General features: G+C 40.1%; 1 protein-coding gene across 2 annotated transcripts in view; it reads left to right on the forward strand.

The window, feature by feature from the left end:
* itga9 (integrin, alpha 9) overlaps positions 1-15,809 on the forward strand; it is a 47,912-nt gene that overhangs the window by 18,546 nt on the left and 13,557 nt on the right. For both annotated transcript variants that reach the window (XM_069144948.1, XM_069144949.1), the window contains exons 16-18: positions 12,081-12,233; positions 13,568-13,644; positions 14,057-14,204. In XM_069144948.1, coding sequence (XP_069001049.1) covers positions 12,081-12,233; positions 13,568-13,644; positions 14,057-14,204 — 378 coding nt within the window. The remainder of the gene's footprint in view (positions 1-12,080; positions 12,234-13,567; positions 13,645-14,056; positions 14,205-15,809) is intronic.

Consider the following 15,809-nt stretch of genomic DNA (forward strand, 5'->3'; position numbering starts at 1 on the left):
ACCTTTTCTAGAGTAATTCGTTCTGAAATTATGCAAGTCTTTCACGCTGATCTTTTTAAACATGTTTTCGTTGGCGTCCACCAACAGCATACCAGCCCTTCAGATGGTCTTTGTTTGGTTATTTTTAGCTAAATAGACCCCTTGCCTGCTTTCACTGAAGTTGTACTTCACATTCGGGGAGTGAAAACAGTCATCGCTGATGAATGATTAGAAGTTCACATGAGCAGAGGTGCTGTGCGTGAGATGGAAATGACTCATTTAACAACAGAACCACCTACTCGAAGCAGGAATTCTTCAGTTTGATGTGTAATTTTGTACAGTTGCCATGTTGGACTTTTTTGGCATTGTGTCTCAAGTTATTGTGCCAGAAAGGGTGAATGTAGTAAAATACTTAGAATGTTTGTGGTATTATTCACGCGCAAATGGACATCTGAGCAATCAACATTATAATAAGAAACAGTTAAAATACTTATGAGATAGGTAACTGACTTTTTCTATGCAGACATACTTTATCACTGCACATTGTATGTTGAATAGGTATACTAAGGAACACACTGTAGTAGTTGGAGGAATTGCAAGTTCAGGAGTCACCAGGGCTGAGACAAATTTACAGCCATGCTAGTGTCTATGTGAAGTAATGATTACTCACAGTGGTACATGATTTTGGTCATAAAACAACAATACTGGACAAATTGAATTGTGTGAAAAGTTGAGGTGAGCATGAATGTCCAAATTAATAGTTGTTGTGACATTCTACTTTGAATCAAAAACATCAACTTCAGGGTGACGCTTCTCAGTCAGTCTAAGCCGTTTGGATGCATATGAACCATGACTGTACAAAATATCATGACATATATTTTATATATATGACATATGTGTTGGATTTTCCCGAGTGATAATGTCATCCATGTTGCCGAACATAAACTTAAAATAGCCACACTGCATGGCAAAAAGACCCAAAAAAACAGAAATTGCAACAAAAAAAGAAATGATATCACAGACCATGTTCTGTACTTTGTTTACTTATGTGTGCATGTTATATGTTTATTGGAGGACATCAGGGAACATAGATTTAAAGTGCAACAGGTATAATGTCAACGTTACATAAACAGTGTGTTTCACTATATAAATTATAAAGCATTCCTTATTCATTGTGTCAAGCATTTGGTTGTAGGCCGACTTTGCCCACTTGGCTTTGATTTATTGGTTGTCTACGAGATATGTTGTAAGTATTCCTCTGTTAATGTTCAGCACTTCTTCCCTGTTTACATCGTTGGCAGTTTATCCATCATCATACGTGTTTTTACTGCAGCAGGCCCATTTACCGCGGAGCGCACGTGAGCCTTGAAATCGTGCCAAAAGCCAGTTCCATTAGTGGTCATGAATGGCTTTGTGTAGCACTGTAGACGCATCACAGTCTCCAAGGAAGAGCTAAAATAGGCAGCTAAAGCCCTGCCTGTAACAGTTGTCTGTTTAATTTAGCTTGTAAAGTATCCTGCCCCCACACCCCTTTTCCCCTGGCCTATATTACTCTGTGCCCTATATCCCATGTCCTCCTAACATTTGCTTGGCACCACTGGAGTATTTCAAGGTCCATCAAACTTGATTCTGATGACCGCTGCTGTTACGGAGGCATCTACAGGATGAACATCTATCTGTCAAGGCTAAACACACGGAAGCTCTTTCCCCTCTCATATGACTGAATGGAAAAGGTGACTTTACAGACAAGCAAAATTTGAATGCAATGCATGAGACTTTAAGGCGGTGTAGATGTGCAGATGATGGTGTTTGAAGTTACAGAAGAAACTACATTATATGTGTCATTATCATTGCAAATTGAATTGAAAGAAATTGTTTTAACGTGCCTGTTTTCCTGCTAGTTAGTATCATGCGGTACCTCAGTCATATCTCATTTGGCTAAATTTAGAGCACAGAAGATAGCATAAAGTGCACCTTTATAAGTCAGAGGAAAAGTCTGTGCTATTGAAAGTTTGTGTTCTTCTTATTGGGTTCATTGATGTAGCATCAGCTACACCATATAACATGCTGCCTGTGTCCCCAAATGACTGGTATGTGAAACTGGAAATTGGCAAATAGGTCAAGTCTAAATTGTCAATAGTAGAGCTGAAATGATTAGGTGATCCATTGATATGTTGTTAATCCACAAGAATTTTGATCATTCATAAATTGCTATTATTTTAAGCAAAAATGTCAAAAATTCAGAAGGTGCAGCTTCTCACATGTAGGCATTTGCTTGTTACCTTTTTTCCTTCTGTTAGATTTAAATTTGAATATATTGTATAAGTTTGGCTTTAGCTTGTATGTGGGCCGGAACGATCCATTGATTGATTGAGAACATAATCACGTTTGATAAATAATGAAAATAACTCTTAGCTATAATACAAGTCACCAGTGATTTTGATTCAAATGCACAGTTTAATTTTATGGAAAACCAGATAAGGCAAAAGGTTCATTATTGACACTGACTTTGTTTTTGGTATCTTGCCAGTTGTTTTACTTTGCTAGTGTCTGTATCTTGTTCCAGACAGTGAGCTGCAGCTCACTGGACATGACTTTACATCAAAGTAAAATAACTGACAGACAGTATATTACACTTTCGTGTGATTGACGGATCACCTGATTGTATTTGAACTCCATTCTGCAGTGGAATCAGCAGAAACCTGCTCCTCAAAGTGAGTCAAAACAAATGTGAAAAATCATCTCCACTTATTGTTTGACTCGAGTCTGCTCTCCGCAGACAAACAGGAAACCCAGGAGAGTAACGCAAAGCAGGAGTTCCTGTCACTGCATCCCAAAGAGTGTCCGGTGTGACAAAGTCCCAGAACTGCAGCACTGTCTGGCACGTGGAAACCCAGAGCCGCTGCCACACTGCCTGCTTTGTTTGCCTCTTTAAAGTTCAGCAGAAATGTACAAGTCCCTTGATGCTGGTCTCCCCGTTTCATTTAGCTCAGGCCAAGAGGGCTGATACAATGAAAGTATATAGCAGGGAGGTAATCAAATCCAGCTGTCTTCTATTACACATGGCAGCGAGTCAAGCACCTATTGACAAAGAATATAATGAAAATACTCGAACAGTGCACTGTGTTAATAAATCAAGTGGAAAATGTCATAGACACTGTCATATAAATAAGGCAGGAAGTATTAATGTTAATAGCATTTACTGGATACCAAAGAAGAGCTATTCAGGTTAATTTTAGCCCTGAGTAACTTTTTCTTCAGGATTTCCCTACATGGCCGCGTCAGCATGAACATTAGACAGTTCTTCTCAGGGGTTGTTTCAGGAGTGCACAGCCAACAGACATTTGTTACAGTAAAACAAGTCAGATTTATCATGAAGTTCTTCTCATGCATCTGCATGCAAGATGTAAGTGATGTATTATTTTTGGTATGGCTGCTCATTAGACACACTCTGTCGTTGCCATAGTAAATCAGTCGTTGTTACTCATATCAAGACCAAGCAAAGGTTGGGCAGATTTGATGATTTGTTGATTTTGGCAGCTGAGCATTCTGGGCAAAACGTTTCTGCAGTCTTTTGGCTGCGTTACCGCCACATGATGCCACCGCAAGGCAACGTATTGGGTGGCCAAGTCTGACCACAATGAAAGAGTTTCTCCAGCCATGTTTCCCACTTCCACTGCAGAGGAAACGTACTGTACATGTGTTTGGGTGTTCAGTGTGAACATGTGTTGAAGCATAAATGCTGCCTGTGATGCAGTGATGCATCTTTGCGACGCTTCCTTAACAACCTGGCGGGGACGCCCTTATCATTTCCCACTACTTGACCTGTTTGGTAATATGTGTATATGTCGGGGCGTCATCATCAAATTCTGCTTCCTGCAGAAACAAGCAGGATCCGCCACAAAGGAAGTGGAAGAAATATATACACAAGACATGTGTTTATGTCCGGCAGAGACAGTAACCAACCATCATCAGGTGGTGAAGTTTTATCGTGGCTTTGTCTAAAAACAATGGCTCCAACAATAACTGAAGTAAAAGTGCCCCAGAGTTGTGCACAGTGACGAAATCAGCTGCAGGAAGCATCTGGAGACCTCCTCTACTACCAGGATGGAACACTGACAAACACACCGAACTCCATTTTATACGCAGCACATTTTAAACTGCCCCTCCCTGCTGTATCTCATCTATCACAGGAATGTTTCCTCCTGTGACTGAAACTGTCTTTTTCAATAGATGCAGTTAAAGCATACAAACCATCATAACATGGTGCAGAAATAAGCAGCTGTGAACTTTGTGAAGAAACCCGCAATGTTTTAGAAATCATGCTATTTTTTTATGCAATTGATTACATAAAAATGCAGATAAGGAGCTTCCTGTTTATGCAAAAAGATGTATTGGGATCTTGAAGGAAGTTAATCTCTCACTGACAGGAAATCTTCAGATGCTTGTTGTTTCAGAAATAAATTTCTGATGCTTTCAGTCAGATGATTTATGAGTAGAGTCCAGTAAAACCAAGTCTGAAAATATTCCATATTTACTATCAAGTGCAGTATATTTTACTTCAGTATTTGAAACCATTGTTGAATTGATCCACTTCAAAATAAAATCTCACAATAAACAAAAAAAGTGTTTTTCTAGAAGACCCACAATAGAAAAGCAGTTAATAATGGCAAAAGATTATTGTTTTCAATATACTTCACTTTACTGCAAATTATTGATAGCTTATTATGTACGGAACAGGATGCTGTTATTATCCCAGCAAGCAAGAAGCCCTCTTTTTTCTTATATTAGCATTATAAGTACTCTTCTCGTCATTTCTTAAAACACAATACAGACTTATAAGGTGACTAGAGACATTTTGTTTCTGTTTGATTCCCAGTTCCCAAGGCTCGAAACTGCTTCCTTAAAAGGATCTCCTCTGAATTCTTCTTTTCTTTTTTCAGCACTAAGTTTGTTTTGCTTCTTCGGATGTGTCCTCGTGGTGACTCCACACTCGTCAGTCAGGTTACAATAGAGATCAGCCCGGGGTTAAGGGTAGATAGACATCATGATGATGACGGGAGAATGAATAGTGTAAAGCAGGACATATAAGACTTATTCACTTTCACTTCTGCTCCTGTTGCTTCTAAATTTCAGGAGTGTAAAGATTTGTTTTCAAGTGAGACTGAAAAAAGAACAAACAAATAATGTGCTGAGAGTAACACAATGTGGAAACTGAGGGAGGAGGAACTGAGATGTGAGGGAACACATCTGTGTATTTATTGGTAACTGGCTTGATTTCAGATCCAGATACTACACTAATACAGCTATAGTTAGCATTGGCATTAAATCAAGTTGTTGTTGATAGAACGTAGTAAAAATAACACGCTGATGAATTTGGTATGTTTGAGCAGTAAACCAATTCCATCTGCCAATTTCTACTGGGGAAGTGAGGCACCTTTCTCTCCTCCTTTATAAATCCCAGCTGTGACTTTAACTGTCCAAGGGTCAAATGTTGAATGCCTTCTTCATGATGCATACGAGGCCATAAAAGTTTCCTGTAATTTGTGTTTACGTGGACGCTGTTTTAAAAAGCAATAAATTAAATTCATATGGATTCAGGATGTGGAGATGTATATCTGCTTATCTGCACCCCTGGGATCCTCATTGAGGGGAGTCATTTTACTGAAAGAGCTGTGTGTTTGTTTGTGTGCTTCAAAGTAAAGTTAGTTTGTGAGACAAGGATTTTTAAAGGCACGTGGCATGCAAATGAATGTTTCTGTGTGCATGCTGTGTTGAGCGCAACGCTCTATTTATTAGTGTTATTCGTGATGAGGCCTCATGCGTGACAGTACAGAAGATGTAAGTTTCCGGTCACTTAAGTGATGATACTCGTCTATTTTAGCCAAGAGGAAATACGCATTTGCTCATGGGAGCCATTACAACACACCGCCGTATCTAGCAGCACTCAGTCTGGCCAAAGGTTAGGATTTGGTTGATTTGTGTTTTCACAGGAACAACAGCCCAAAATGTTACTCTGGTTTCAGTCTCCTGTCTTTGAAACTGTACAGCTGATCAGTTATTGTTTTTTCCATTCTGGCCTTTTTTGGGGTTGTAAACGTATAGAAGGAGAGGAGGGGTTGAAATTTGATTTCCTGATCTCTATTCTGATCAACCACATATAAATCATCAAACTGGACATAAATCGAAATGTGAAAACTTGAGACAGTGATGATTTAACAAGGACGGGGGCTAAGAATCAGACGAGGAGGGAATAAGTTTAGAGTTAGAAATGGAGAAAGGAGAAAATATTTTGTTCGATTCAAACGACTTTTATGACTTCCACTGTACTCTGACATTAAAATACAGTCCTGTCCTCATTTTTACATCTTCTCCAAGTGACACAGTGACTAGGTAAAGGTTCACAAATCTCAGTCAAAGAAGTTTCAGTTTATTTGTGCGAAAGTTCATTATAGACAAAACACCATCGACCACTAATTACCATAACTGTACAACCCTGTAAATCCACACATTTGTTTTCTTTTCAAATTAAAACTAAATAACCGGAGCAATCAGTGGAGTTGTATAGTTCTGAGTTTGCATTTGATTTTTGTACTAGATACAACAGACGAAGTCTGAAGCCAGCTCTGCTCTTGTTTGAAGTGCTTTGCCAGTTTGATTTGTCTCTGAACGCAATGTGTTTTGTTTTGTTCAGGTAGAGTATGATTTATCAGGTTGGTGCCTGAAGCTGGACACACATCTGAGAATCACTGTCTCTACTACTAAGTTCAGACAGACTGAAATATTTTCCATCGTTCGGAGTAAACATGGCTCATGTTGAATGGGAACAGTTTTCAAAGGCATAATGCATATAATTGATATGACTAGTAGTCTGGCATGTTCAGATTACTTAATTATTTGGTTTTGGAAAAGCTGAAGGCCTTAAAGCCCAAGAGCATTTTTTTTTTTTTGGTTGAATTTGAACTTTTACTAACTTTTAAGTTCACTGGCTCATGTTGTTCTTCACCTGAGTCATCATTTCCCCTCAGATTTACAGAACTGTATGGTGAGTTTCAGCCCCTTGTTTAGCTGTTCGCCCAACACATTTACTGTTTTGGTTCACTCTCACTGCTCATTGTTTTTGGCCACAGAGCAGCCAGCTTCTTTCAGCTTAAAAGCTCTAAAACAAAAAATACCGTACACCACCTGTTCAGCACCAAACAGTAGACAGAACAAAGTGGATCATTCAGCAATGTAGGATCCAAATATTTCCCTCAGGAGGTGGTGGAGAACAAAAACAGAGCTAACAGAGAGTTAAAATTGGACTTCATTGCATTATATGGGCATAAACACAATCTCAAATGAATGATAGTTTTGCCTTGTAACTGCTGGGTGTGTAAATAAGCAACTCTTTGTTAAAAATGTTGCCATTTCAGCAAAGTGCTCTGCACTTTTGGTATTATTTTAGCATCTTTCAGTTCTTTGTTTCAATTTTATCACTCAAAACTAAGTGACAACTTTTGGTTCAGTCTCACGCCTCTCAGTGGTGTTGTTCTGTTTACAGTAAAAAAAAAAAAAAAGTGCTGACAAACTGACTGTATTATCAATACAGTCAATTATCCACAGAATACAACAATTACTGTAATAAAAATTATAAGATCGATAAAAACACTTCATTTGAAGTTACAAGCCAGTGAGGGCACAATGGCGGGAGCAAAAAGTGAAAAATCAGGGCACAGTTAAAGTAACAAAACAGCAAGAGGAAAACCACATAAAGAGCTTAATTGTAAAAAAAAACACCCGGCAGGTTTAGAGTCAGCTGCGCTTATTTGCACTCAGAAGTCCTTGACAGTGTCCTTGGAGGAAGCTATTTAGATTTTTTTTTGATTTTTTTTTTTAATCTTTCCACTGAAAACAGCAGTCTGAGCTGAGAAGCTGCTCTTATGGGGATTTTAGCAGGATGTAAAGGGTGGTTGTTTGATATGAGTGAAGTTCATTGAAGGAAAATGATGTTAGAGGGAATCAAACTAAAATTCAAAGAACAAAAATGCGTATGAGGCAGGTGGTTTATCAGTTGATCTCTTGTGATTTAAAGATTACAGATCTGTCATTTTAAGGAACTTTGGTGACAGACTCTCATCTTTCTGCTTTGACACGTGACTAGAAAGATTAAGGAGCATGAAAATTATTTTCACAGACAGATTGAAACTGTTCCTACTTCACTTGTCTGAAAAACCTTTCCAGCAAAAACAATTGGACGGCACTCTTTTTCTACTCCTACTCAGTTTGTCACTGTAGGATCCCCAACATCTGTTAACCTATTCTGAGCTGTGCAGCTGCTGCAGTTTGACCTGCAGTCTCTAAAAGTTTCACTAAGTGTCTCACTTCTTGACTTTTCTTTTAGGATACGCCGAGATAAGCTGTTCAAGTGTGTGTCTACCATATGCTGCGGACATTACCGTAAATACTTTAAATTTCAAGTCTTCTCATAGTGTCTCAGTATACATACACACGTCACCCTGCTCTCTGACAGGCTGAATCCACTCATCACTTAACTAAAAAGCTTTTTCCTGGCGTTTAGCCCTGAACGAAAAAAAAGACCTCAACCTGCAAGCCATTCAAGCATCTATTGTCCTAAAAAGGAGTGCTGCGTGTGCGTCTCCCTCACGAGTTAATAAAGACTTCCCATGACCAGGCTTAAGCTATATGCTTTTGAGGGAATGTTTTGGCCGAGAGAGGAGCTCTCGTGCATCTCAGCCAAGTAAGAGGCGTTTAAACTGAGGATCAGAGCCTTTTGAAAGCCTGACGTCACCCTCCCTGCGAGCATGAAGGGGGCAGCTTGGTGTGTTGCCATCTTGTTGATCAGATTAACATGTGAGAATCAGAGCCTGCAACACTAGACTGTAACTGGAGTGCAGCTCAGCTAGAGCTGAAATCTATTCAATATGTATGTAAGATTAATGCTTGAGTAGCAGCATTATGTTCCTAAAAACATAATACTTTATGCTTACTTTATGGATGTGTGGGAAAGAGTCGTACAGGCAGCAGAGAGGGAAGTCAAGGAGACAGAATAGTTGGTAAAGTGTGAGTTATGCTCTGTTGTACTAAATAAATGGACTCTGAGTGTGAACATAAACACTGAGATATTGTATTGGCAGAAACCTTGCTCCAGAGCAAGGGAGAGTTGTAGGTCAAAATTTGACTCTGAGTTGCTTTCTTTCAAAACATGCCAAATGGCAAGTTGAGCTGCACCCTGTAAATTAACTGTATGAATAATCAGGGAGGAAACACTTGCATCAAGTGTGTCATAAAAAAACAGAACTGCTGAGACATGCAGATTTTTCATCCTATAGCTGGAAATTCACAATTATGTTGAGAACTTGCTGGAAAACAATTGCTTCTCGCTGAGTTTTCTGGCACCTCTGCCGTATTGACTGGAAGCCTTAATGAGTAATGTTGTCCATGGGATGATGAGAGGTTTCAGACTATTTTGAAGTCACCGTGCAGAATATTAACACTTATTGGCAGGAATTCCCTGTCTAAGAATGCAGTTTAGAAATTGCTTAAGACCTCTATGCGTAAGATTAAAGAAAAAAGAAAAAACATTTTTTTAAATGTTGTCACAAAAATGACCTGATGGTGATTATTGGTCCAAATAGAAGTTAGGAGCAGTTTAGCCTGGTATTACCAGATCCAAATTCACTTTATGACTATTTGAATATATTCAGCCCCCAGTGTGAGCAGAGTGCAATGCCATGTCAATAAATGACTATTGTAGTATTTATCAAGACATTTCAGGCATTCTTCTTGCTCTATCTTCAATTTCTCAATGTTTGCTCTGAGTGGTTTCTCCAAATGGTGGAAACAGTCATCGCTAAGAAGTGTCAGACCAATTTTAATTTCTGAAGAACTTATGTTGGTGGTGATTCAGAGGTCAGGAATGGGACCCAAAGTAGGAAACAATAAGGACATTTTCATTTTGGCGTGTTTTTGTCTTGTTTAAAAAAATATATATGTTTAAGCTGTTGACATATTTATCTGTGACATGCTAAAAAGTAGTATAGACAAGAGTCAGTCTCTGTAAAGTCTCTGTAAAGTCTGATTCAGTAATGTCAGCGTAAAACACTATTTATGTATGTATGTGCTTTATATAACTTGGTATCAACTTTTAAACTATACATAAACTTCATTAAATCTTTGATTACTGGCTCTCAAATATTAGAAATGCCATCCATTCCATTACTCTGTGAGATCTGAGATTGGGTACCCATCCTGCGGCTTCTGTGTTTGAATGAGGATTAACACTGACTGTTGAGTGGAAAATGGCCTGTCGCAAGCTTTGTCTTCTGAACTTCACCAGCATGTAAGGAACAGTTGTTGGATTTCTTTCCAGAGAATTATAGCTAGCAGGCAGTTAACACTAGCCAGTGTGTTTCTCAGCTGTAGCTCAGGAACTCCTCTGTCCCATAAATACAGGAATTACAGGCCAGATCAGGTGGGAGTAAATGGCCCGACCAGGGGTTTGGAATTGAATTGGGCAATTGGCAGCATTGATCAAGGGATAATAAAAGATGACGCCGAGTGTCAGACTCTGGTGCGTCTGATGTGAGCATGCTGTGAGCTTTGGGTGCTCTCCAGTTATTTAGCAGTCTTTAATGCTGTGTTTCAAGGAGAATGTGATCCTTTATCTGCACAATGTCTGTTAAAAAAAGACACGGAAATGTCTCCACAACACATTACTGCAATGGGAAGATTAAGTCTGTTTACTATTGTATAAAAGCCCCTTTTAAGCATTGTGCAAAAACAATCCATTTTATTTTTAAGCCATTATGACCCCAAGGTCCCCTGTGGCTTGTGAAACTTTGAGATAAGCAGTGGGAGTTTGGGGCAGGAGACCCTCACAGTTCTCTCCCAGGGGGTCAGTTCACTCAGAGTCCAGCGGACAGGGGCCATTTCAAGCATTTTGCTTTAATTGCCACTGAGGCCGAGGGCTTTGCCAGTGCTTCACACAGTATCCCACCAGTTGTCCCGCGCTGAGTAATTGTGTCATGTTACCTCTCGAGCCCCAGCACTGCTGTTTCAGTCTGTTAATGTCCTGCACTAGCGTTTGCTCTTTCCTGCTATAACTCTCTCTGCTGATGAGTTGGGTGGGTTCGGCACTGATGATGCTGAATGTGCTCAAAGCGCACAGATGGCTGCGCGCCTGCCTGAGGGAAGAGGATGGGTGGAAGGACACTGGAAAACGCTCTGATAAAGGACAGAAAAGAGAAAGTGCAAGAGAACAAGGGGCCTAAATGACCACCAGAAGACACAGGGGAGCGCTCTGTGTTGACACTGTGGGCTTGGCTCCATGTTGGTAGACATCAGTTTAGAATAGGGACACAAGTTGCAGTTGTGTGTTTTTGCTGCGGCTTTTAAATAGTGAGACCAGAGCCAAACCCACCAAACGGTCTTCAAAGAGCTGAGTGTAGCTGTAACAGACAAAAGAGATGAAAAACCAACATCAAACTACTTTTTCCATGTATGTCTTTCAGCGCTGTCATCTAACGAAGATGCAGGATTTGATCACATTTAGCGCTCTGTTTTCATTCTGTCTGCATTGTTTCCAAGACCCATGCCAAATCAAACACTTCTTTTGTGGTCCTACATGGAGCTGCCAGTAACGCTAAGATATCTCTCAGAGGCAGTGCCAGCAGGTTTACAAAAAAAAAAGGATCCACTTTGCTGAGAATTTTCAGTGGCAGCCCTGTTTTACAAATTTTAACAAGTTGTTGTTATTTTTTTAAGAGAGAAATGACCGTCAATAAGAATGATGTCTCACCCATCCATATGAACCAGTTCACATGATTTTATGTGTTGTCGCTTACATCTGCGTTCAGCTCTGCAACTTTATGGCCCAGTGATTACTGTGATAACATCATATCCAGACTGTGTGATCCTCTGATAATCTGCAGTGTAATCAGTCTTTGCGCCAGGCGTTAATCGGACAAAGATGTTAAATTACTATAATCACCCAGACAGTTACGTGACAGTTATTTTTTTGAGGTCACATTTTGTTTTAATAGCTTTATGTCTATGGTTGGACAAATTCTTTGCAACAGCCTTGTTGCTTGTCTCTGCAGAAAGATGTGAAGGACGTGTTCACAGCCATCTCGTTCGAGGTGGCCTACAGTCTTGGGAAGCACGTGCTAACGGGACACCATGACCGAGACCTGCCCGCACTCACTCCAGTGCTGCGATGGAGGAAAGGAAATAAGATTGCAGTGAGGAATGAGGTACAACAAGGATATATATATTTTTTATATAAAGTAAAATCCTCCCAAATACAGTTGTCTTATTTTTATTACTGGAAAAAAGAATGAGAAAAAAGTGTGGAGTCATAATTTAAAATTGACCTTAAAGAGCCAGTTGCACACTCTTCATTACAGTATCAGCAACTTTTATCAAAGTGTGATACAGTCATTATTTGGAAAATCCTTATCAGTAGTTGTATGAATCTCTCAATCATTTTCAATGTGTGTATCTTGCAAATGGATTTTTATCCATTCAAATCACTGAGATTTGTTTTCCAGTAGTTGGATGGGGACTAAATGGATCTGTTACCTCTGAAAAAAAGAAAACCTTCTAGCCCTCATCTGATCAAGAAAGGGGGCATCAGAGGATGTGTTGCTCTTGCATTAAAATTTGCTGTCACAGGATCATAAATATTCTCAAAATGAAGCCTGTTTTAATTTCGTTTTTGACCTATTTTCATAGACTACTTCAGTTCAGCTGTATCACGTTTATAGAGCTATAATTTAGTTCAAGAGTAATACTGTAACAGGACTGTAACAAACAATGCTTTTGTAGAACTCACTGATTATTTTCTTGATGAGTTGTTTTGCATAAAAATTGGGAAAGAAAATGTCATTTATAAGTCTCTTGTTTTTGCTGACCAAGACACCAAAACCTTCATGTTTATCTTGCGCTCATAGAAAGAGAATAAGTTATTTATAAGTTATGGGTAATTAAGTAAGTTGTTTTCTACTTAATTTCTGATACAGTTCATTTCCTCAACTGACTGGACTGAAAGAGAAATTCTCCCCACACCTGATACAAAAAGAAAGTCACCTCTTCCACAGAAGGAATGAAGGAAATAGCTCAAATTGGGGTTATAATAATTCGGTGTTGATTACCAGCTTATTATTGTCTGTGTTAGCTTTTCTTGAGTGGAATCCAAAAAGACTGATTCATTTATTTTCTTTGCGACCACCTCTAACCTGCCCCATATGTGTTTCCCCACCGTCTGCACTTCTTGAAAAACGGAGGGATTTGCGTCTGTCAGCGTCTACAGAATCGATTTATCTGAAACTCATCAATGTTACATCAAACTTTACTGCTTGACTTAAGTTTCCTCTCATGATTTAGCCTTCAACCAAAGACTCTCCTCTGACTACTTTAGGGGGAGATTAGACATGATTTTAGCCTTCCTGGATTAAAAAAAAAAATCTACTGGAGAGCTCCAACAACAACACAACACTGCCCCCTAGTCTGAACACAGAGTCAGTGTGTTTAGTGCATGAGCAGCATGAAGTCATATGAACTGTGTACTTTACTGTTTCCTCCTCAGACTTGGTTTGAGAAGAACTGCCTGTCAGACGACTGCGCTGCAGACCTGAGGCTTCATGGGAAGCTGCTGCTGTCTGGGTAAAACCTTCGTCTTGGCAGTTTAGATTCATTCTGTTTTGGCCTGTTCTTCCAGTGCGGAGAAAGCAAGCTGACGTCATAGGCCATGTGGGTGTGGGTAGTGGAACCATGACGCATGCTTGGAAGATATCCATATGTTTTTCCATAGTTAGGGAGTTCCCGTTCTTTTTATTGTGTATCTTCTGTTCTCTGTACATTTAGCAACAGTTTGTGTTTGTCATGGTAACGGGTCGTTTTCCTACCTGTGCCAACACTCTCCTTTAGGAGGACCCCTCTCAGCATACTTACAGTTAAAAGTACAAATTTCAAAATGAAACAAAGACTCTTTGTTCATATAAGTCTTTGCATGCTGCTCTTCGATTGAAGTTGCTGCAATTCCTGAGGTACATTGTTTATTCTGTGTTCCTACCAGGTTGCACAGCAAACCCCACTTGGCTCTCGGAGGAGTAAAGAACGTCTCTTTGAACCTGACCATCTCTAACGCTGGAGACGACGCCTACGACACCAACATCCACTTCAACTTCTCCAGAGAAGTTTTCTACATCAACTTCTGGCAGAAGGTCTGTGGCAATTTTGCATTAATAATGTAGAAGTGAAGCTAAAACTATATATTTTACACATGCCTATCAGATGAATAGCCTCAGTTTTCCACTGAGATGTACATTTTCACAAGGATAGTTTATTTCCAGGGACTACAGCATAAAATCATACGTCAGGAGCGCAGTCTAAACAGTGAATCATGCAGAAACTGACCTGCGTGAGGACTGAGGAGCTTAAAACTTTGTCTGAGCCATGTAGGTAAAAGTGAAGATGAAAGGACAAAAAGCAGGTGAAGCAACAGCTGTCCCGTCTCAGAGGGCAGCTCCTCTGGCTGACCTGTCACACGCCTCTCTGATTCATTCAAGACAGACACACCATATCAGCAACAAACGAGCTGTATGCATGAGAACAAGGCAGATAACACATACTTCATATTCCCACAGGTTTGAAATATGTACCGTTTAAATCTCATTATTCATGCCTAAAAACTCTCCTCAGGCCGTGTTTAATTGGGTAAATAAATACACGTATGTAAAGAGGGGATTATGACTGACCTTCATGGAACTACTGATCCAACCTCCTCCTCACAAATAGTTAGACCTCTAATGATTTCTGTCACTGCTAAAGAAATATCTACCCACCTCCATCCCACATTCGACCTGAGAGATTTGCCTTTAGGCCGCGCTGCGTGCAGATGGATTTCACAGCAGCCGCCTCTGCCTCTGCTCACGTTTGTTCGCTCACTTCTTGCAAAGACTAAGGCAGATCTGCTCACAGCTGGGACAGAGAGAGAGAGAGAGAGAGAGATGCCACGATGCCACGTCAGATGGTGCGCTCTGACAACATCCATCAGGATGCCCCCCCCCCCCCCCCCCCCCCCGGCATAATGGACTTCATGTTTATCCTCCAGCTGGCTCTTTTCACCACTGTGATGGATAAAACCATCTCTGCAAAGCACTCAACCTGTGGCTTGATTTGAAACCCCCAACAAAGGTGAAATTGAATTTAAATAGAATACATGCTGCAGGCAAATATTAGAAAAACAGTGGGTCAGTTTCAGTTTCATAGCTAATCTAATGAACTGGGCTGACATTAAGTGTCAGGTTATCAGCAGCCCCAAAGCCTCATTTTGTTCAGGAAGCTGATAAGTAAAGGGTGGCCTGCTACACAAAGGGAACAGGAAGTGAACACTATCAATGGATGAAAAAGAGGCCACCAAGCACATTTACTGCCATGTGCTCTTTGAGACAATTCTAATTACTACTAGAGAAGTCTGAGGTGATGGTGCGACCCCTTTTTTGCAAAGGTAAAGTTCATTCTTAACCCTCCCCCGAGGCTTCCTCTCGAGTGAGTGAAGCGTGAACTTGTACTCTCCTGACATTTAAGAGCGGAGTGTGTTATCTCTCTGTTGTTTTTGTAATACCAGCTGTCACATAGCTGTGGAGGTGAATTGGTTTCATAAGCTCTGCCTTCACTCCCAGTGGACTTAAAGACTTCTGCACTGGCTTCTGTGTTTTCTTTTTTTATCTCTGAAATGTCTAGGCAGTTTTTTTTCTAAATGGTCAGAGCTGTGGCAGATAATCTGTGCTGTTGTATATCTGGCAGTGCTCCTCTCCATTTATCTG

This window comes from Embiotoca jacksoni, unplaced genomic scaffold (genome assembly GCF_022577435.1).
Source record: "Embiotoca jacksoni isolate LCO1_2020_lvr unplaced genomic scaffold, fEmbJac1.0.p SCAF_12, whole genome shotgun sequence".
In the NCBI taxonomy this organism is placed as follows: Eukaryota; Metazoa; Chordata; class Actinopteri; family Embiotocidae; genus Embiotoca; species Embiotoca jacksoni.